Source organism: Osmerus mordax, chromosome 27, assembly GCF_038355195.1.
Source record: "Osmerus mordax isolate fOsmMor3 chromosome 27, fOsmMor3.pri, whole genome shotgun sequence".
NCBI lineage: Eukaryota > Metazoa > Chordata > Actinopteri > Osmeriformes > Osmeridae > Osmerus > Osmerus mordax.
In genome coordinates, this window is record NC_090076.1 from 4,670,861 (window position 1) to 4,694,699 (window position 23,839).

Below are 23,839 nucleotides of genomic sequence, written 5' to 3' on the forward strand. Positions count from 1 at the left end.
CAAACACACACACTTACAAAACAGCATAAAAAAAAGCATTTGACCAATCATTCAAACATCTACGACCATAAATAAGATGATATCCATCCAATCTTCTTCATCCAGGTCCTTTTCTGGTGTGAGGTTGTCATCCCTTGTTCTGGTGAGCCTGAACTGAGGCTTGGCCCTGCTGGGGAAGCAGTGATACTGCAGCGACGGTGACAGGGCTATACATTGGTCTCCAGGCCATTCATGTCTATGGCACAGTGTTCCTTGTCTTTCTTCAGCTGCCTGGGTGGCACCGGGGGCTTTTTCCTCTCTGGAGGGGGTGGGGGCCGCACACCCTCCTCGAGCTGCATGAGTCGGGCCACGTCTGGGGGTATGTGCTCAAGCTTGGCCCCCGGAGGAGGAGGCTGGTAGCTGCCGTTGTTGTTCTGACAGTTCATCAGCTGCTGGATGTTGATCATGGGCTTGGTCTCACAGATCAGGGGTACCTGGGAGAGAGGAGGGGCAGGGATGTGGAGAGATATAGAGATGTAATGTAATACGGTTTTTCTCAATTGCTTTGGCTCAATTCTCCAATGAGACTTATTTTAAGTTCAAATCTCTGAACAAATAGTTTCTTGTTGTGGCACGTGTGTGCAAAAGAGTAAGTACAATTGTCTACGATATGTAAGTTCCCTTATACCATGGTCACTTGCCAATGTTTTTTTTTTACAAACGTAAATTTATGTTTTCATGCGTTTAGCCATAGAAATCTAACGTTTTTCAACGTTAGATTTCAACTCTGATATCTAACTAGTCCAACTCTGATATCTCTAATCCACTCAGCTCATATAACCCATAGGTTACCGGCTTTCCTTTGGCGGAGCCATTAGCCAGAAAGCTAGAGCTAACGTTAGGCTAGCAAGATTCAAAAGCAATAACATTGTGTACGGTTGACAAACAATAAATATAATTTGACAGTATGTTTGACAAGAAGATTATCTAGCTGGCCAGCTATGTCATTGTCCCAAAATCAATATCAAGATTTTCACAAACAAAGTAGCCTCTCGGCCATATAGACTAGGCTACCACAGCCTGTATAGCGAGTTGAATAGATGTGAGATCGTGTCAAAGTTGGCATATTCTCCAAACAGTAAATACAATTTGACACTATGTTTAACATCAAGACTGACCAGCTACCCAGGCATGTCATTGTCCCCAAATCGATATCAAGGATTTCCTGAACAAAATAATTGGCCATGTGTAGCCCAGTGGCGAAACTCTGCTATCAATTTTGGGGGGGACAATTATATGACATTTTCTCAAGAGCAATTCCCGAGGGGGACACCAAAATTACTGTTGTAACACATAGCCTACATTGTAATATGTTAAATGTATATTATTAATATTATTGACATTTCCTTATGGTATAGTGATTTATTGGGGGGGACAAATAATATTTTTCCCAGGATGGGGGGTTCGTGTCCACCCTGTCCCCCCCTGGATTTCTGCCTATGGTGTAGGCCTAGCCTAAAGGACTGTGTCGTGTTGGCCGGTGGCCGCAGCCTGGCTGAAGGTAGCCTAGCGAGGTGAAAAGCGAATGGGATGTGAGATGAGCTGTTATGTGACACTGTAAATTAAGAAAATGTATATTCTCCAAATAAGTTACTTGATTCTGATTGGCTGCACGTCTGGCTCCACTGACCATGGTATAATCCTCAATAACTACATGCACATGGCTTGCTGATCAAAACTGACGAGTTGATTCTTAGTGAAATTGACACGCTTCACAACTTCTAAACATTATTTCATCATGTGAGCCACCACATGCAAAAGGATCCATTCAATTATAAAATGTTGTCAGACATACATGTAGGCTATATATTCCCTAAATAGCTTTGTATGACATGAAATGTTTGTGATGTCTGATAAATTGGTAGATGACCTGCAGGTGACATATTATTGAAGGAATCACAATCTTAGGATGTTCTCATTCTGTCACATTTTCACAATGTTTCCAATCAACCAATCTTGTATTTTTTTGCATGGATGACAATTTGTGGCAAATTTATGTTCACTATACAGTATATGACCTTACATGTAAAAAATATGTAGAAATTGACATGCAAATTTAAAAACTGACATTCTTGCATTTTGCAGTAAGCAGTCAGTGAAGTAAAAGTATACCAAAAGTTAAATTTGTATAAAACTAACATTTCCAGGATTGACTGCCTTGGTGAAAAAGCATATCAACATTTTGACCAGTAAGTCTCACACAATGACAAAAAAACGTTTTATTGTGGTGGCATTGGCCAATTTACTAACAAAACAACTATGAATTACTGTAAAACCACAAATCTGAACAGGGTATGAGGGTGAGAGATGTTTTCATTCAAACCTATATTCATAGCTGAATTAAATGGAACCAGTTCACTAAGAACAGAGAAACATTGTCTCACATAGATGACAGATGCAAGTGCCACTGAGAGTTCAGGTGAAATAATGATGTGGCTGAAATCTGTATATCACATGTAGGGTTTTTTATATTGGCCAAACAACCAAAACTATTCCCCTACGTTGAAAGGAAGAGGGGTAAATGGAACAGTGTATTAATATTATTGCGGTTATTTGACTCTATGGGTTAAATCAGAGCGAGAGTGGTCAAAGTAAAGTTCAATGTAATAGATATTTAATAACATTGCAAATTAATTTAATCAATTACAAGGAAATAATTATACAAAATGAAGGTTTTTACTCTTACCTACAATACCTTGATTATTGTAAATCGGAGAGAGACAAATAAAAGGTGAGAAAGGAAAAGGAGTAGAAAAAGCCAGAGCTGAGGAAAGCCCTCAGGAGATCAAGAATCTAGAGAGCAATGCTTCACAAGTCTCTTTATACCCAACTATTATCTGTAGAACAACCAATGAGACCACATCTGGACCCTAATTTATCAACGTATGACTACAAATGACACAGTAAGTCACACAATGAGGTGTGAGACCCATCAAGCAAAAGACTATGTCCAGCAACTCCAGTCTTTAGCATATGACTTTTGCATCCTTACACACATTTAAAAAAGAAAAGGGAATATTATTTTTTAGCTCTGAAGGTAGCATTGAGGTTCAGCGTTCGAGTCCTCCTTCCAAAGATATCATATGTCAGGGAGTCAGGTGGCTGAGCGGTTAGAGAATCGGGTTAGTAATCAAAAGGTCGCTGGTTTGATTCCCGGCCGTGCCAAATGACGTTGTGTCCTTGGGCAAGGCACTTCACCCTACTTGCCTTGGGGGAATGTCCCTGTACTTACTGTAAGTCGCTCTGGATAAAAGTGTCGACTAAGTGTAATGTATATGTAATTACTGTACTAATCAAGGGAATCAGGGTGGAATGCACTTGGTACTTGCTACTCACCCCATCTCCTTCTTTAATGAAGTCCTTTCTGCAAATGTGTGCCATTATACCAGTGGCCAAAGCATCCCCCATCACATTCACCATGGTCCGGAATCTATCTCTGGGAACAGAATAGAGATAGTTGTAGATCTCCTCAGACTATTGAGGAGTTATAACTGTCACAAAGAACACATGTTCAAGAATTGGGACTTAGGAAACGGGATAAATAAGGGATTTCTTATCTGTTAATGTATTCTACTGAGTTATTTATTCAGAAATGTGTCGTTCCTGTAAACTATAATGTGTTCTGTTGAAAGTCAAGGGTCTATGATGTAGAATCATCCTGACATAATAATGAACCCCAGTTGGCTGTATGTTTTTAGTTTTTCCCTTTCTACTGTAAATTCTGTCCTCTGACCTTCATGATACAGAGAGACTTTACTAGTTCCCCTGTGTGTCTGAACTGGTCATTTTTATGTTGAGGTGTTTGTTACTGTAAATTCTCTGATCAGCTGGCTGTCTGATACTTATAAACCCAGAAACTAAACTGATGGTAACATAGTTCTATGCGTAAAACTCATCCATAATAGTCTGAAAAAGGATGATGGTCGATCCCAGATAAGGAATATTTTCGGTAGTAGAGAAGAGCAACATATTACTTACAACGCCCAGTCCACTGCAATAATGAGAGTGATATCATCAGTTGGCAAGCCGACTGATGTTAGTACTATCACCATGGTGACTAGTCCAGCTTGTGGGATGCCTGCTGCACCAATGCTGGCAGCTGTGGCAGTGATACTGCATTGGGGAAACAAAAGGACCATATATACATTTAGAATAGTTGAAAATCATCCAATCTCTGCATCAGGGCATGACACACATTCATAATCAATTGTTCTCGATGCTAGCTCGTAGGGTTCCTGAATTTGCGTGTACATTGTACATTTGGCGAATGATGATTTAATGACGGAGAGGGAACACTCCTACAACATATTTTGATAATTCTTATGATGAATGCCCACAGGGACAGAAACACATCTCCATTTGAAAATAAAGTGCGTATTCTGAAGCTCCACCCAGCTTTTAGCTTTGTCCAAAATAGAAAACTGTTCCATCAACTAAGCCACAGTCCCTGTGCAGGGGATTGGAGGCCAAATAGCACTGAAAGACTCCAAGGACAAATTAAAGGCACTACAGGCCTTTTGTAATCAGAGCATTTCAAGCTCTATTTTCCCCCGGTCTGTCTGTCTGTCAATTTTATTTTTTAACATACAATTCAACTTAAATGTTTGTTGATAATCACCTCACCCCTTTCAATCCACAAGCCCCTCCCCAATCCCTCCTCTAACGTCAGCCCCCCTCCCCCACGGACCATCTGTTGACGACTATACGTAGAACATCATCCTCTACCGGGGACGAGTGCGTCTCACCGCCATCCCTCTGCCGACCCTCGTTCCCCCTCGGCCATATGTGCCGCAGATCGAGCAGTGCTGGTGTCTCGCAGATGCGAGAGGTCTGGCTGCCAATGCGATCATGGAAGGACTTAGAATGGAGGAATCAAACGTTTCTCCACAGAATCCCACGGGGTCTGTGTAACACCAGAGCCTCGTGCTGGGGGCTCTGTGCAGAGCATTTGAAGGGCAGAAGTTGAAGGGCGAGGGGGGTCTCGCAGATGGAACGTTGCTGTGCACTATACCGTCGTAGGAGAAATAACATCGGGGGATGGGGGGGCGGTGGGGCCCGAGCTACATTTGTGGCGTGACAGGGAGATTGCATTTTATCCAGGTCACATGGCTCTCTTAACAGAGAGATTAGTTGGGCAGTTTCAGGCTCACACTGCTTAATGGCATTAAAGAGGAAATGAGGTAAGAAACATGACATGGGCAAACAAGGCGTTTTTTGGTGAAGGGAAACAGACATGTGTTGCGTCTTTATTGAGCTTACGGGGAACCCCAACATGACAGCTTACATCATCTTTCATGTTATCCATGTTTTGTGTTATGTTGTACACAGGCATTGACTACATTGGACCTTTCATGAAATCCAATGCTGTGGGGAGCTGTAACCTTGAAGTGACCTGGCCTTGAGGCTAGTGTTTGACATTAAATAAACAAATGAATGAACAAAAACAATTCCGGCACCTGATGGTGATGATCTGGCCAAAGTCCAATTCGTAGTTGTTGACCTGGGCGATGAAGATGGCCGCCACCGCCTCGTACAGGGCGGTGCCGTCCATGTTGATGGTGGCACCCACAGGGAGCACAAAGCGGATGATGCGCCTGTCAATGTGGTTGTTTTCAAGGAGGCACTTGAAGGTAATAGGCAGAGTGGCAGAGCTGGAAAAGGGGACATACAAAAGCGAAACAAAACATTCAATATATCTGAAACGTTGAAAAAGAAAGAACGATCGTTGGCACCATGTACAAGCGGCTTTGATTCATAATTTTACTCCGCAAGTAAACAACTACATGCGTGTACTGATATGATGCGACAATGCATGTCGACAAGGGCATGTCAACACACGTGCGCATTGAAACAGAACCCCTCACACAAAACACGCACGTACACACGCAGCTGCATATTTTTCCCGATACTCCCATTTCCTCCAGAACACACCAGATGTTTTCTGATCTCTTCACCTTCCTCTGTGTCTGACAAGATTTTTCCAATGAAGTGAAACACAATGTGGGGAATCTGATCTTTTCGTTTGAAAGCAAAACGAAGTATGATTACATAACATTTAAAACACGAAAGGTTACTTCGGATCAACCCCACAATAATAAACGTAGGCTGTTGATAGGTAATGTGCCCAACCCTTACAAGGACACGTGTGATACAAATGCCTTGCCTAACTAAACCCTTTCAGGACTATGGCCTTACATGACATGCTGCATAACCATACCATCCCTTCATTGGAAATGAACAAGAGTTTGAAATTCATTTCAAGGATGCTGTCTTAATCACGCTTGTTCACCTGGAGGAGGTCGCCAGGGCAATGAGTAGCGCCTGAAGGATTCCTCTTATGTACACAATGGGACTCTTCTTGGTGATGAAGAAGTACATGGCTGGTAAGATGAATAGGCCGTGGAGAATCAGGCCAAACACCACGGTGACAGCGTAAAAGCCCAGCTTCTTCCCCATGGCTGAGGGATCACTCATCTCTAAGATCTTGCCGGCCACAAGGAACACAATACCAAATGGAAAGTACCTGGAAATGAAGAGCACAGACTCACGTGTTCTGTAAAAAGAAACTGTTGCCATAACCCCTGATACACATTACATTTGTGCCGTGGCGCAATCCAAAAATTACCATATAACGATGGCGACAATTTTCAGGACAGCTTCGTTCAAGCTCTGGCAGAAGTTTACCAATGCACTACCATTGGGACCCATCCTTCCCAGCATGATTCCTGTAAAAATACAAGGGTCTCTTGAACATCTGATGCGCACACAAAGAACAGATCAAGTGTTTTTCCTTTTAATAGAAAAACACATGAATTTATTATATTTTTACCCATGGTGGCTGAGAAGATGACAATCCCAAGGACGTTCATTCCATCGCTGTTTCCTGGTTTTGTGCGGATCAACACGTCTGGGGGCGGGGTCAGGTCGAGGGCAAAGTTCTGAATGTCTGTTCCATTGTCGTCCTGGATACCGTAGATGAGTGCTCGGCGAGTGGTGGACTCTGATTGGCTCACAGTAGGCTTGGGTTTCAGAATGGATATACTACTCGTCCGATACTGCTCATAGGGAAATAGAACATCATAGCATGAAGACACTGTAAGAAAGAAAAACGCTAAACCAAAATAGCTGAAATAATGCATGAGATTTGTAATTATAATATGCTCACCTGTTGAAATGTAGCTTGAACCAAGTTGGATGGAAACATATTTCTGCAGAGTGCAGAAATACATGATGAACATCATATAATAAATTGATAATGCAAACTGTTTATATATAAGATACACTGAAGTACTCTGTCTGTCTATAGATGAACAGTAAGTAAATACATCCACAGTATAATTCTGTATATCCACTCTCCAAGTTTAAAGCTATACATATTAGTAATCAAGAAAAACATTCACAATAACGTTCTGTTGAAGGGAATGCTGTAAAACGTTGCTTACAGTAAAGCATTCTAACAGGACTGCATTCTTCAATAGTTCCATTGTGTGTAATACAGTAACATATTCTTAAATACTAACCTTGAATGCCGACAATCTACAAATAATCAATACCAAACCAACTATTTTCTTTATCTTCTCAAAGTGAAATGAATGCACAATAACTGTCAGTATGTTTAGGTTAGGTCACTGCATTGCTTGTGAGCTAGGTATTCAATGTATTTAGTTCAGTATGAGTGAGATTTTCACTTCTGGAACTATCACTGCTTGCTTTGCTCAGACTAAGTGGCCAGTCGCACATAATGTATAGTATAACAGATATAACAAAAACTAAATTGAAATTATTTGTACAACCGCAAGCTGTAAGTATGATTTTGTCACTAACAGTTATTAGCAATGCTAACGTATCCTGTGTCTAGCATAGGTAGAATGTGTGATGATTTAGTTTATTGGCAATGGGGCTAACGTTATTTCATTTTCCTGACTGTGTTTCATTCGAATACATAAGCTGTTTTGTCATGTAAATCTGCAATTCACGATGCATGTTTGGCTATGTTGCGTCTTTGCTTTGCAGCTTCGCTCATTGTAAACCAATCAATCAGCGCGCAGCTCATCTAAATATTCATGAGCATACCATAAAAGGGAGAAAACCTCTCGTTTCATTGTAGGGCTATTTCACAGGTTGCATTAGGGTGCATAGAACATCACCCGGGCCATTTTCAGCCCAATCAATGTACATAACCTATTTCGGAGACCTTAAGGAACAGTGTGAAATACCCTATAAAATCAGTCAATGACCACTTTAAGATTCTAAGATTCTAATAATTCTAACAATCTATCCTTGATCAATATGGACTGTCAATTATACAATGAAATACCAAAAGCCAGAACTTTTTCTTATCACTATTGAACATCTGGAAGGAATAACACGTTTGTTATTTATTTCACACACAACATGGTTCTATAATAAAAGAACAAGAGCAGTAACTGTTCACTCAGAGCTGGAGGGAATTATATCAGAGGTTCCAGCTGCTATGATGTCAACAAAGACTGCAGTGAGCCATATCTATTAGGCAGGAGTACCACCCAAATGGAAATGAACCATACATCTGGATCTTTACCAATCCGTCCATAGTCCAACATCAAAACATTTACATAGTCTGTTGCTTCCTCTGTTCAGCGTAGAATGTTTGGCAGTAAAGGCATTCAATTTATGCAAGCACAAAGAATGACTGAAATGAAATGAGGAGCAAAACCAAATAGACACCAGTATAGACTCCAGAATGAGTCACAAGATGAGCATGTTATGCTTACGTAACAAATTTCAAATGTTTTTACCATTTATACTGTATGGAAACATTTGGTTTTACATTTATAAATGATTGAAATAAGAATGAATAATATTATATTATATACAGAATATTAATAATATAACATTGAATATAGCATAATTGTAATGATCTTTTAAATCAAAATGTAATTTAAATATTCAGGTTTTTGTACATCTGTGCATGGACTTTTCAATTCTATATTTTATAACATGATTCATTTAGTCATTTAGTCATTTCAGATGTAAGCTAAATATATGTTATGCAGAAATGTTTTATTTGGTTTTGACCAAAGCAAAAGCAAAGATGTTGGAAGTCCTATTACAGTAAAACCTCTTGGACAAACATAGCTATTTCTTCTTGTGAATTAATAATCGAGTACCAAGAGGTTTGGATTTTCTTCTGGTCCTTTCAACTATCACAGTTGGCTTTTCTTCTCAAGTTCTCTGAATCACTAAACTCATTACTCAGTGGTCGCTGGAGCTCAATGGTTTAGATTTTGATAACATTTGGCCATAATGGAGTTGTACTCTGAGCTGCATGCTTGTTTGACAGCTGGACAAAATGCTACCATAGATCGGCTATATTCTCAGCAAAAACACAATCCATACAGAAAGTAGAAAAGCAATGTAGGTGTGCTTTGCTTTTAACCTGAACGCTCAAATATATTCCAGTTCTATCAAGGAGATGAGCATTCAGGAAATCAGCTTGGAATTCTCCACCTGCTGCAATTTTACAAATATTCTCAAGTCTACATTTCAATCAAAGATGAAATATCTTCAAGACCTAGGAGGTCCTGTCTTATGAATAGCTCATTATATTTTCTGAAAGGATCATTAGGACAAAACATTTCTCCTGGAGATTTCAAGAAGATTCCATTCCTCTCATAGCATCCGAAACACAATCTTCCTATAATAAGCTCAGACAGACAGCAGCTCTGGGAAAGGAATCCCACTTTTTTTCTTATTCCTCGTTCCTCACTCCTTCTCACTTTACATAATCTTCTCGGGCAATCAACACCGTCATACAACCTTTAACCCCTCAAGTGTGCTATCAAGAATCTGCTTCACTACGTTGATAATTAATTGGACGATATTGATTCCAAATGCATTATGTATTATGTGTATTTTGAGCCCAGTAATCACTTGAGCTTAACTGCTCATTAAATTCTGTAGCCTATATAAATGTGGGCTGGTAACCCCCACTAACAAACGTTTCAATGTTGATGTTTTTGTTGTTGTAAATAGCCAAGCTCTAGTCAGCACTGCACATATCATGTCACGGCTGAATCATTTAGGTGGCTTGTCACAGAGAGGAGGCATAATAACTTCACTGGGGGTGGATGCACGGTACTCGAGTGCGTCATGCTGTGAAAGGAAAAGTGGGAGAGAGCACGTGTGTCGTCCTCTCACCGGATGAGGTCTAGCAGCGCGTCGGCGGAGCTCATGATGGGTTTGCCGCTGTCCTCCGAGTCTTCTTTCTGGGCTGCTCCCCCAGGGTGTATAATGGACACCATGATGATCCCCACCACCACCGCCACAAAAGTGGTCCACAGGTAGTAGGACACGGTAATCAGACCCAATCGACTGGAACACTTGGCATCTAGGGCGGCCAGCCCCGACATCAAACTGAGGGAGGAAGGGAGAAGCAGTGATTAAGGTTGACTTTCACCGAAACACTGGGTTAATATTTACTCTACAGACAACAACTGGTACAATACTCTCAACGAACCCTAACCAGTTGGTAAATATCAGCACTGTAGTTGACTAAGAATTTCTTGATGGTATGACCATTTACAAATGGTCTATAGGGGACTCAAAATTAAACATAACCAACTATTATTTCATGTTTCACTCCTGCAGTGTTTCCCAACCCAGCAACAAAACAACTGTGGTCCACTTCAAAGAAACAAGTACACTATAATGCCTAGGTCTTCTACACTAGTTAATGGCTGCCCATCTCCACGTCTCCTAAGTATTAGGGGGATTGGCAACATCTGTGTCTTGTTAATTGATTTATTATGTATTTCCCTGTTTCTGTGTGTCCTGTGCAAAGTCTTGTTCTTTTGTAGTTCAGTCTGCTCTTAAGTAAATACTCTAGAGTTTATGCCAAACCGTGTCTCGATCTTAGCCTGTCTTTACAACCCTTTCTTAGGATCGCCCGTCTTTCCCAGTCTGCCTATGAATACCGACCATTGCCTGTATCTCAGCCAACGCTATTGGATTTTCTGTACTGCCCTATCAGCCTGTGAAACCACCTCTGCCTGTTCCTGCTCACTCTGTTCCTGAATAAAACTCTGCTGTTGAATCCAACCCTGTCCTAGTCCGTAATAAACGGAGAACTAGAATAATTTGTAGTTGTAGTCCTAGATTATCAAGTTAAAGTATTTTTTGAGAAGCAAATTATACAGTCGAAATACACGTTTTGACATTTACCACTCACTTGAAATGTGAAATATGAAACTGAACATGGCAGGACACACTTGTCCTATACACAGAGGGCCAACACACTGAATTATGTGGCAAAAGATTTAAACATTACTTCAGTATTACAACCATGTATCATGTTGGCTTGTGGGACCAACTCATCAGCTGTGTGTCAGCTGTATGTTCTGAATGTACTTTAAAGCTCTAATCCTGTACCACTCTCATTCAGGACCAGCAGGCAAACAGTGATGCCCAGTGACTGACAGACACACACGTACATGCGCCCTCTGCACACACCCACACCCCCACACACACACACACAAGCACATAACAACAACTACTGAGCAGATGCTCTGTCAGAAGCTTTACTACAGCAGTTGCAGGCCAGTCTGGACATTGGTTATTTTTGATTCAAGCTTTAGTATCTCTGCATGGCATAGCTGTGGATCTTATAAGAGGGGTTCAGCACACAAGCATTGTGTCTGTGTACTTTGCACATGTATGTGTACTCTATGTACAACATGTCTGTGTGTGTGTGTGTGTGTGTGTGTGTGTGTGTGTGTGTGTGTGTGTGTGTGTAGCTGTGTGTTTATATTACTGTCAGCAAGGCTGTTCTATTCCCAATCCACAATGCTCAAAATGCTACTTTCCTATATGTGGAAGGCAAAGAGAACGCAAGTGTCATAGCAAGGACTAAACCACCATCCTTCCTCATAGAAAACAAAACATCTAACCAGAAAGAACTGACCGACTAGACAATATTTTGGATCAACAGAGCTGTAAATCAAACAGGCGTTGTTTCAAGCAACTACTGTAAATGTTGAATGTAGTGTCATACGATCATTTTTCTATCAGGTTACGGACAGTTGAGCCTTGAAAACTTAAAAAAGCTGAGTTGTCGAACGAAGTCGTGATTTGTCTACCAGAATTTCCAACAACTGACTGAAAAGCAGTGGACACATGAAAACATGTGTTTGCGGTCCATGCGTATCAAGGCCACAAATTGAATTTGATCTAGCCTGGGCGTGGAAAGCATCATGGCTAAAAGAAAAGACCCAAAACTCATAATACTGTGGTGCCTTGGTGAGCCTGCCAGTCTTTAATTCTTTAATTCTCTCTCCCACTCTTTCTCTCTCACTCACACATGTCCACGGTTGTTTACACATGTTCTTTACATATTACTGTTAATTTCATGTCAAAATGTTTTATCTAATAAAGTCAAATCTAAAGTTGAATCAAATTATTAGTCTAATGAAATTTCATTTACATGTACAAACAAAAACAGTACGATTATCATTCATTATTTCACTCAGGACTTAATCAATTAGTTAGCATGTATGAAGGGAGATGGCATCATGTGACTGCATCATTCACACACATGCATATAAACGCACACATTAGTGTGGGGTGGCTCAAAGTAGTTTTGAGGCTCTTTTTTGTGTATATTTGACCTCTGCTTGGCTTCTGAACATTTTAATAACAACTGTCCGTTTCAAATTAAGAAACATTAGCAAATTGTTTGTTCTATACATATGCTTTTCAGACCTGAGGGGTATTCCAGAAACTGGGTTTAACAAACTGTCACCCTACCCTGAACTCTGATTTGAGTTACCCTAAAATGGGAGACAATTGCTGGCCGAGTCAATGCACACATTTGAATGCAGTAGCCAGTCCATACATTAAACATTTAACCACACTGTTCTATTTAACATTTAAGCACTGTAATATTACAGGTGAAAAAGTGGTGGAATGCATGGAATTGAAAAAAAAAAAATCATGTTCCCGCAGGTGCAAAGCGCACTTGGCAGCAGCTTAACATTTAATATTAAAACATACTACTAACAGGTAAGGCATATTTTGCTTTGGCTTATGATTTTGTGATTGTAGCTCAGTCACCTTGGTTTTTATTATATTTGACATGATACAAAGTCAATATCAATCAGTGCCTATTTTAACTTGTAGTAGCAGTAACCATTAAAAGAATCATCACAATTCATCACAGGAGGATGATGATTATGGTAATGAAGAGACGTTGACTGCTGCCGCATAGATGGATGCAGAGAACTTTTACATTTACATGTATTCATTTAGCAGACACTTTTATCCAAAGCGACTTCCAAGAGATAGCTTTAAAAAAGTGCACAGGTCAATGATCATAAACAACGAGATAGCCCCAAAAACATTCATTGTGAAAAGCAAATAAGTGCCAATGGGGAGAAACACAAGAGCATGTAGTTAAACAAGATACAATTAAACAACATGAGAAGCCTATGTATGGTAGCTACTGGTTTTCTTTCCCCATTTAGGCTTACTTTTATTTACGGTCTTGTGTGGAATTGTCAGTTTTAAATGTACACTGAAATTATGAGAATACTGAATAGAAAAATGATTTTTCACATTCTGATCCTGTTGAACAGAGCATGGATGGGCATTGCCAGGAGGGGAAGGGGGGGGGGGGTCCATCAGCCTGCATAGCTGCACACAGTGAGATGTTAATGTTAATTAATGGCAGGTGAATTCTTTTCGAATTTAGAACTATGGAATTTAATGTCATCTAATGTATTCCCAGTTAACAGTAAAGGAGTTGTACAAACTGCATCTCATGAAGCAAGTGAAAAAAACTGACCAAGATATGGTGTATTAGGGCAAAAGCTTAGGAAGGCTGATCTTGAAATTGAATCTTGATCTTTTTTTATCAATTGCAATGATTTGTCTTTATTTCTGTGCCAAAAAGCATTTAGTCAGTTCTCAGTGCACATCCACGGTGTGTAACATTAGTGATGTAAGGGCTGAGAATGTTGCAAACAGAAATTATGGAGTGTGACGGAAAACGGTAATGTTCACTTAGGTATTCATCAGGGAATTAAAGCATGTCTAATCGTGGTCTTATAATCCTCTCCTGACAGAAGGCTAAGCGAATGAAATTTTGTTCCAGATCGGTCAGCTGAACCAGGAAAGGACACCCCATGTCTGCCAACTGTATCAGGCTCAGAAAGTGGGAGGGGATAGGTAGAAATGCAGAGTTTGTTATGAAAAACCTACCAGGGAGCAGGTTAGGTTCATATAGTCAGTTACCATGGACACCGAACCATAGTTTGCTTAACCTCTCTTTCTGGAACGGAAAACCCAGAGTTTGCCTCATCTCAGGGTTACCCAACTCAGGGTTTTCACTGGTCAGACCTTCCTGTTCAGTAGACAAATCTGTAATCTGAGCAGCTACTGGAAACTATTTTGGTCATTCAGTTCTCTTATTATTTTTAAAGGACAGTATTGGACAGGTCAAAACTAATAATAAAGCATTTGTTTCAGATTATTATTAATCTCAATAATTTTAAATCAGACAGATGGATAACGAAAGGTTTTTCAGCAGACATCTAATACCACAATCACAAGATTATTACACACATCTTCACCTCTGACAATATCAAGACAACTGTAAAATATATGACTTTACATATGCTGCCATGCCATAAAAGACTGTTATCATTTAGTGGAACGCATTAAGAGTTGCATTTGAGGGGCATTTGACAAGAAATATTGAATCTACCTGGACACGACAAGAGGAAGAATCAGCATCTTCAACATCCTCATCAGCAGCTCACCGGGAAACTGGAAATATTTCACTTCCTGTAGGTAGGAAAAAAATTATCGTTTTAGATAACAGTGCTTACAATATCCTGCAATTCAAGATGGCAATTGTGACACCACAGTATCATGGAAATATACGGAGCTCCAAAGTGTGCTTTTAACTTCACACACTTTGAGTCAGTGTGCTGTATAATGAGCAGGAACACCCTTAGATTGTTGGCATGCACCTTGTCACCTGCTGTTTTTTTTTTTTTCTTCAGACAGACAATGGACCACACATTTTGGTTTAAAGCCTAGATTATATGAATGAGTTTTTGAATTTCTTTATGATCATGCTATCCATGCCATGTGGGTGCATTTCCATTGTGTTTAAATTACATGGGAGTAGCATTCACAGCGCTCAAAAGGTAAAGCAGGAATGAAAAGAAGACATGCATGTCTTTGTATATTATGAGGGTGATAAGTATGGTACATATGAAACCATGTAAACAGTTGAAATTATGATGAGTGAGCTAAACCGTTGCTTGCCTCATCAACAGTAGTTAGATGTGCTGATTTAAATAATCTCTTTGAAGGAATACCTCTCAGATGAATAAACCCCTGCCACCTCCCTGATTTTCTGCTGTTTACAGGGTAAACTATTTTCTGGGAGATGGAGTGTCTACATTTTCACAAGTGAAGGTAACAACTAAGGTGATAAGCAGGCTGGATAAGCAGCAAGTCCAGTTAGTATTAATAAAATCTATTTTTTTGATGTTGAATGTTTATCTACAAAACTCTTCTCAAGTAAGTTGTGCCCTCTCAAGTTCAGTCAGCATATTGTGTTACTTCTCAACTACCAAGATAAACTTTATGGCTAAAAGACAGTGGACACCTGACCATCACACTTTTATGAGCTTGTTGGGCTCCAAACCATTCCAAAACCATGGACACAGTACATTTATTCATTTTAGCAGACGCTTTTATCCAAAGTACAGTTACATGAAGTTGGCGCCCCCTTTGAAGCTACGACAGCTGCTTCTCTTCTGGGAAGGCTGTCCACAAGATTTTGGAGGCTGTCTGGGGCAATTTGTTAGCCTGGTCCTAACCAGACTCTCGTACATTTCATTTGTACAGAGAGTCTGGGATCGCTCCATTGACAAACGTTAACTTCCTTGAAGGTGGGTACTCTGTTGAAGTTTAAAACTATTGGATCTGCCCAGAGCCACTCTGGATCTGCAATAACCAATCGCTAGCGTTCGCCTTAGCCAACTCCTTTACCACTAGCTAGCTGGAAAATCAAACTTTTCCCGAACCCCATGGGGAGGAGGGCAAACAACATCATGGCCACCAACAAAACTCAGCAAAGATTATTCTTGCTCCGGCTCTAACTTCTAGATATTCAGCAGCGTTGCCACAACAGACCGAATAGCTATACAAAGCCCAGACCTAGTACAGAAGCAAAATGAAAATTTAACGGAAGTACGTAGGTGGGCAGAGCCAGGCTAGCAATTTGTACCCATTCATTGGGAATTATAGGATGGACACTAATGATGGGTTGTTACTGTAAGTCAGGGATGGATATGTGCAGCCAGTCAAGTAAATTATCAAGCCAATTAACTAAATTAGCTGTTTTTCATGGTTTTTGGGCAATAAACTTTAGCTCTACTGGACATGCTATTTAATGTAATGCTAAACGATAAAATGTCATTCTAAAAATGTCAATTCTAACATCTGCAAGCCAGGTCCAATCACCCAACATCAGTGACCAACCTCCAATGCTCTTGGCTGAATGGAAGCAGATCTTCCATCAATGTTCCAATGTTTATTTAAAAACCTTCCCAGAAAAGTCAAGACAGTTACAGACACAAAAGTGGGAACCCAATCCATATTAATGCTGAGAGGTTGAACAACCAGGTGTCCAAATACTGAGTGGTGTCCACATATTGTCTGTGAAAAGTATGTTTAATGGAACTGTGATCCACTTGATATCCATTATAATTTAGAAAGCACAGTCTTTGCAGAGCAGTTATTTTTAGATTGCTTTCATACACATTGGAAATGTGAAGCGCATTTCATTTATGAGCAAATCATATCAAACAAAACATGACCCCATTTGGTCTCAAGTAATACAGTAAATTCACATCCAAAACTGTAATTCTCTTCTGAGTCTTACTGTGTGAAAAACATCTTTGTTGTTCAGTTGGCAATCAGAGACCTTGTGTGGAGACGTTGCATTGAAATCGAATTCATCCATTGTGATGCTGATGAAAACATGTGGCCTTGTTCTTCGACAAGAACAAAAGAGTGAATGGAGTGTATACTGCATTCTGTTTGCCTTATTTGATGTACTGTAGCTTGTTGTTTTTTTTGTTGTATTCTTAGCAAACGAGCGCATGAAATTACCCTATGACAAAGACAAAATGAAAAAAGTATTTTGTCTCTGGATGTTCAAGCTTTTGAGTGGTATTACAGTTTTTCTCGATTGCTAACACACAAAAATTGTATGTGTAAGCCATCCCCACAAAACCATTTTGCCAAATCCCAGCAGAAAGACCGTGTACCCCAATCTTTAAACACAATTTACCCTTTTATCAGAAGAAAAGGAAGAATTGTCCAAATGAGAGGAGGTGGACAAGGGAGAGGAAGAGGCAGAGGAAGAAGAACAACAATCTCAAATGAGATCCATGCCACACTATGACAGAAATCCCTATGATGATTTGTTTATTTCCTTGTTTTCTTAGCCTTTGTTCCCCAAATTACAATTTAAAGCAATACATTTGTGTTGTTGACTAACAGTACTACTATTTGTATACTGTGACTACTACAGTAACAAGAGCTCAAAATGCAATTGCTGTATAAAAGGAAATAAACAGCCTGTAAGAAGGACAATTGCAGTAATTGTGAGTTTTATGATTTATCATGTCAAACTCATGAGGTGGAACATATCTAAAATTCAGGGACACGTTATAGTCAATGGTTCTTGAAAACCTTTTTATAATAGTGTTTTCAATTCATCCCAGCAGTGTCTAAAGGGTATTCAGAAGGTTGAATTTATTTGAGGGCTTTGTGTGTATTTTGAATGAAAAGTAAGGTTTATACGACAGATAATATGGTTTTGACTACAGTGTTTGATTTTGGGTCAAAAGTCAAGGGTTTGGCCAAAACAGTGTAAGTATGAAGATTTGTGTTTAGAGTTTGGAGAAAACACAGTACACATTCAAGAAATGTGTCTTAGCAATTGAAAAAAACTTTATTTCTGCTTTAGTCCTATTTTGACAAAAGGTTTTACAAAGAAAGACAATACAGCACAGGGTGTAACATATCTAATTTGCTGTTGTTTATAAATGTTACATAAATTGTACGTTTTGATGAAGGTAGTTGATTATATGTCATGTTCTTTTGAGCCTCGGCTCTGGTTTGGGCTGTGTGCTGACTGTTTTGAAAAGGTTTTCAAAATGCTCGGAATGTGCTTCCAATGTGCCATCTAAATATAAATGTTTTTGATTATTCTGTAGCCACGCTGCATGAAATATTTGACCATATCTGACTCATGTAATTACTTCTTTTGGTGCACTAGCAAAGCAGCATTCCACATCAGACTCTGAATGATTCTACACTGAGACAGACAGAGACCAGGGGAAGAACTCATAACAAGGAACTTAAAATACTTCTCGTGATAGCTAAAGGAAGTGATGGAAGTCAAGCACGAATCCTTTTTAGTAATTACTGTTGCTCTTGCAGCACAATCTGGATGGAACATCTCCATTAAACCCCCCAGGTCTCTACATCCCTAAGTTGGCCTCGATCCAGATCACAACACTCCAGTGTCCAACCAGACCCACCACTAGACCCCGGCCATCACCCACTCCCTCACTCTATCAGAGTAGACTTGGTAGTTTGCCAAAACTTTGAAAAAGCTTATTTCCCTTAAGCTATCACTTTGGTGGCACAGTGGTTGAAATCTGCCACAGGAGTCGATGGGCAATAATCCCTCTCTGAGCTCAGGGCTCTAGCCGTCGTCTGAGTACTTGTCAACAGAGTTAGATCACGGGAGACCGATGTAGGTACAGAGACAAACATAGGAAAACAGAGCGAGAGAGAAATAGAGAGAAAAATTGGAAAGAGTGAGAGAGAGAGAGAGAGAGAGAGAGAGAGAGAGAGAGAGAGAGAGAGAGAGAGAGAGAGAGAGAGAGAGAGAGAAATTAAGAGGATGAGAGAGAAAGAAAGAGAAAAGGAGACAGCAGTAGCGAAAAAAGTAAGGTGTATGTGGAGATGGGTTGGGAGAGATGCCTGAAGTGTGCCTACTTTTGAGCTGTAGGAGGTTTGAAAGCTTTTAGTCAAATCATTCAATCAATTCCAAAGAATAATTATAAAAATAGAAAGTTATAAAATCTTACTGATCTTTTTTCCTAATCCTGGACTGGTTTGGCAGACATTACTGGGAACATTTTTGGCCTCTGAAAACATGTTGTGGCTGATTATATTTTGAGACTAGTGGCAAATGTTGCACCCATCCAGTTGGATGTTTTGTGCATTTGCACTCATCTTTAAAAAAAAATTGCCTGACAAATTGTCCTTGACATGAGGACGTAATTGGGATCTGGCTGATTGTGTAACTATCTGCTGGTTCTCTCCGTACTACCTTAGATTTATACAGACTTGCTTCACTACAGATGTACAGATGTAAACTATGGAAAATTATTACAGGAGAGGCCTTGACGTTTAAAAGGCCTTTTTAGTTGCCTTGTGTGCATATGTCTTGTGTTTAAAATGTCAGGGCATTTTCGAAGAAATAAGCAAAGAAAACAGATGTGTATGAGAGAGACAGGGATGACAGGAGAAGGGAGTACAGCAATTTATCTTTAGTAAATGTTTGATGTATGTTTACAGTAAGTAAAAAAAAAATCTGTATGAAGAACAAGAGAGAAAACCAATAAATGGATGGAATTCTACAAAAAGAATGCACCAAAAAAAATTGAGTGTACTATAATTTAAGATGAATGAAATGTTCTAATTGTCAAATGTTAATGTTACTTATATAATTCTGGTTTCAACATTTAAATTGGATAAAAAGTGTTTCAATAGAAATGTGTACATACGGAAACTTTAAATTTGGGCTTAAACCAATTTAATCGGGAAGACGAAATGTAATGAGCAATCCAAAAGATGTAGATCTTAAAACTGAGTGCTTGTGACGCTGACAATGAAGAATAAGATAAGAAAAAAAGAGGAGGTGATTTTAACAGATGAGGGCTGGGTAAGACAGGTCCAGTGGATTAAAAAGTGGGGGATGAAGGGAGAACAAAACTTAAGGGAATATCGCTGAAATGGACCCCCAAAATGGAAAATGAGAATAACGATATGGGAGAGATGGTGTTGCTTGTAAAGATTGGAAGTCCACGGAAGAGATAGAGGAATATACTATGGGAAAGCGAAGGGCTGGTACATGATAATGTCAGCTAAAGAGCTTTTCTGTACGGCATTAAGCAGTGAGAGCTTAGTACGCTGTGTAAGAGCAGGATCAGCCCTTGCGTACGTCCAGCGTATGTGTGTTTGCATGTTCTGGAGTGTGTATTTGAGTGTGTGTGCATGTTTGTGTAAAAGTGTATGGTCTGTGTGTGTGTGTCCATGTATGTGTGTTTGCGTGAGTGTGTGTGTGTGTGTGTGGCATGAGCAGCAACTACAGTCATTGCCAAAAGACTAGTCGAGAGAGCAGCCATGGTGCTGCTTTTAACAGCCAAGTGTGACACAACACAGCCAGAATCACACTGGACTAAATCTCTGGCCCCTATCACTGTATTCGCACAAGTCCTCAATGAGAGTTGGATGTAACAATAATGGTAGTTTTATTAGGCCTAAAATCTGTCTGATGTTATTGCCTCAATAACTCACTTGGTTCATTAAAATGTGTTGTGGGTGGAGGAGTACAGTAATTGTACATTGGTCTGAGCTCTTGAGATCTTTATTAAGTTGCCTACAACCCAACACCATCGTATTGGACAATGCAATGACACAATAACTTGATATTTGCTGCAGCTTTTACATTGCAAGTACTGTCAGTAAGTAGGTTAGCTGTATGTTCAGGCAGTTGCAGTTGTCTTTGTGTTTGTAAAAGTGTTAGAGTTCGAGTGTTTGTAAAGTTAGTATTTTGGTGTTCATTTTAAGTCCTTTCTTTGGAGGCATTTCAAAAACCTTAATATACATGCTACGTTTGTACTATAATATATTGTTTTTTACGTTTTGCCAAAACAACAGCTATTCAAATCAGGAGCCTTCCTTTGGGTGAATAAGTCATGTTTCACACTGGAATGTTAAACAATTCTGTATTTTTCCCAGCTAGCACCTGTCTCAATCTGCAGAATCTTATTTCAAGGTTTTCTTTGTGTGTGTGAAAATGCTTTTTGTCATAGGCTACTTTAAATTGTTTTCTTAAACAGTTACAGTAATCTTTGGTGTTGCAATGGTTTCTCCAAGGATTTGTCCTTGCATTAAATTTGATAAACAATACATGATTATCTAGCTTGCTAAATTAGCTAGCAACTGTATTAGTAGGAACTACACCACTGCCTCAAAGCCAACAAGGCCTAAGGGCTAACCGATGGCAACCGATGGGAGTCAGATGGCTGAGCGGTGAGGTAGTCGGGCTAGTAATCTGAAGGTTGCCAGTTCGATTCCCGGCTGTGCCAACTGACGTTGTGTCCTTGGGCAAGTCACTTCACCCTACTTGCCTCAGGGGGAATGTCCCTGTACTTACTGTAAGTCGCTCTGGATAAGAGCTTCTGCTAAATGACTAAATGTAAATGTAAGAAGCTAATAGGGAAAAAAATGATTTAGCTAAAGACAAATCAGACAAAAGCAGAACATGTAATTCTGTAATAGTTATATTTTCATGTAAATAATCTAGTGGGAATTGACAGCTAGGAGGTCATTAATAGAGTAGGCTTGCACTGTGCAGCCATGGCTTCAAATCTTTAATCACTGTTCCATGGGTTCTGTCATTAGAATCCAATGGTTAGCCAATTACTTAGTCTATGAAGGGTCAGTTAAAATTATGTGAACATGTATAAACAGTCAAACACTGAGTAACTTTCAAACTGATGTACTGGTAAACTACATTACCTGGTACCTGAATAAGCCTTGAATAGCACTGCGCAAAAATAGAGATAGCCATATTGCTTGAGCTACATATTTTGAGGGACATTCTAAATTCTACCCAATCAATGTTTAAAGGTTTAATTTGCATAAACAATGTGCTGCAAATGTGCTGCAAAAGCCAAAGGGCTTTGTGATGGGTTGTGAGAAGGCGGAAACATTAACAATTGCTTTGGGGGATTTTGAATGGGAGTCTATACAGACTATGGATAATAATGACTTTGAATATACAATGCCATAATGAAATCCTGTCACAGATTTTTCTGCCTCATTTGGAGGAACTCTTTGCTGTAATTAATGAATCAATATTTTTAAGTAAAGATAGGACTATTTAAGGAAACTTGCTCTGCATTAGAAGTCTAAATTTGAGCCCACAGTAGGCTTTAGTAATGTACTGCTCAGGTGTCGAAATTTGAGCCCACTGTAGGCTTTAGTAATGTACTGCTCAGGTGGCATGGGCACTGTACACCTTTGCAATATTTTTGCCAGTACTTGGGTACGGGTATCATTACTGGCACACCTGGGTCAGCAGTGAGTTGTTGTAATACACATGAGAAAATGTATTTTTTCATCTCTGACCAATAGAGAGTGGGAGAAGCTTCAAGGACAAAAGAGAATGCTGTTGTTGGTCAGAGACTAATGTGGGCTTCTGTTGCAAGTATTTATGCAACACATCTTTTGTTCATTGATGTCTGTCGTTTTTATTTTAGCTGAACTGAATGACACTACCCTCAATAGTTTAATAATAATTAATCAAAAATTCAGAAAAGGGTATGTGTTGGTGACTTTTAAATGAGTACAAATAACATTTCGATTTCTTAGGTGAGGCATTCTTCTCATCAAAATGTGACGAGGTTTGGGCACCTAAGTGAGGGTCACTTATAATTAGTCACGCTTGATTGCCTCCCCCTTCCTTTCCACCCCACAGCTCTACTACAAAAATTATTAAAGCTCTTTCTAATTTGACTGAAAACAAGAATGACTCCAGTTTCTCTTTAATGTGCCGAGAAGCACTCCTGTTCAATGTACAATTACTGAAAGCATTTGTTTGATTGGATGGTAATCCTCCATTGTCAAAGAAAAGGCCCTGTTGGCTATTTTTAGTCCTTTCTGAGAATTTGCTGTAGGTTAAGTCACATAGAAATAATGTTAATTGAATGTTAAAAAAACAAAATATCACTCGAGTAAAGCCACTTATGTCCTTTCATAGACCAAACTACAGTATTATATATCTCCAAACTGCTGAAAACATTGAATGTTTGAACACTCTTTCTGAGGAGAAGGGGTATGGAATTGTAATAATTCATACATCCAAAATCCATGATAGACCTGTTCACGAAGAACACATTACAGATGACTGATGTTGGAAAAAAGGTGGTGACACTTTGTGTGACCAGCATGAGAGTGTCAGCATGAGATGTCATGGCAGAGTGTGTACAGGTGACAGCTTTGGCTGGAGGTGTTTACAGGGAGGGCTATGAGAGCAGGCAGGTCGAGGGTCACAGGTGTTCTGGAATGGGGTGGGAGACTAACCTGCTCTGTAAGGCGCTTGGTCCGGAGGAAGAAGCCCAGCAGGCACCCTATGACCACAGCCAGCACTGACAGGATGAGGAGTCCGTTCTGTTTGCACACGTTCTTCACCCTCAACCACACCGCATCCAGAGCCACGGCCATGACGAAATCCCCTGTCCTCTCCCGATCACCAACCCATACGTTTACAGCCAAAATCCCGGCGGGAAGGTTGAGGATGACCAGTATGATAGAAAGAGAGAGAGAGATAGAAGACGCGGAACAACCTGCACGGACGAGAGGCAACGGGAGGATCTCTTTTTGGCGCTCCACGTTTGAAGCACTTTCGGACTGAACCGTCCCTCCTCTTGCTCTC

The 23,839-nt window shown here is 39.9% G+C and overlaps 1 protein-coding gene across 2 annotated transcripts; it reads right to left on the bottom strand.

Moving 5' to 3' along the window:
* Positions 1–206: 206 nt before the first annotated feature.
* LOC136936687 (excitatory amino acid transporter 5-like) lies at positions 207–23,628 on the bottom strand. Of its 2 annotated transcripts, XM_067230307.1 has the most exons (12): positions 23,488–23,628; positions 14,780–14,859; positions 10,219–10,434; positions 7,205–7,247; positions 6,869–7,094; positions 6,665–6,764; positions 6,329–6,562; positions 5,496–5,690; positions 4,018–4,152; positions 3,376–3,475; positions 2,720–2,725; positions 207–473 (listed from the first exon to the last, which is right to left on the bottom strand). In XM_067230307.1, exons 1-12 carry the CDS (start codon positions 23,626–23,628, stop codon positions 207–209), a joined length of 1,743 nt encoding a protein of 580 aa, XP_067086408.1. The 2 variants fall into 2 exon arrangements, with proteins under 2 accessions (XP_067086408.1, XP_067086407.1); XM_067230306.1 differs by lacking the exon at positions 2,720–2,725.
* Positions 23,629–23,839: the final 211 nt, after the last annotated feature.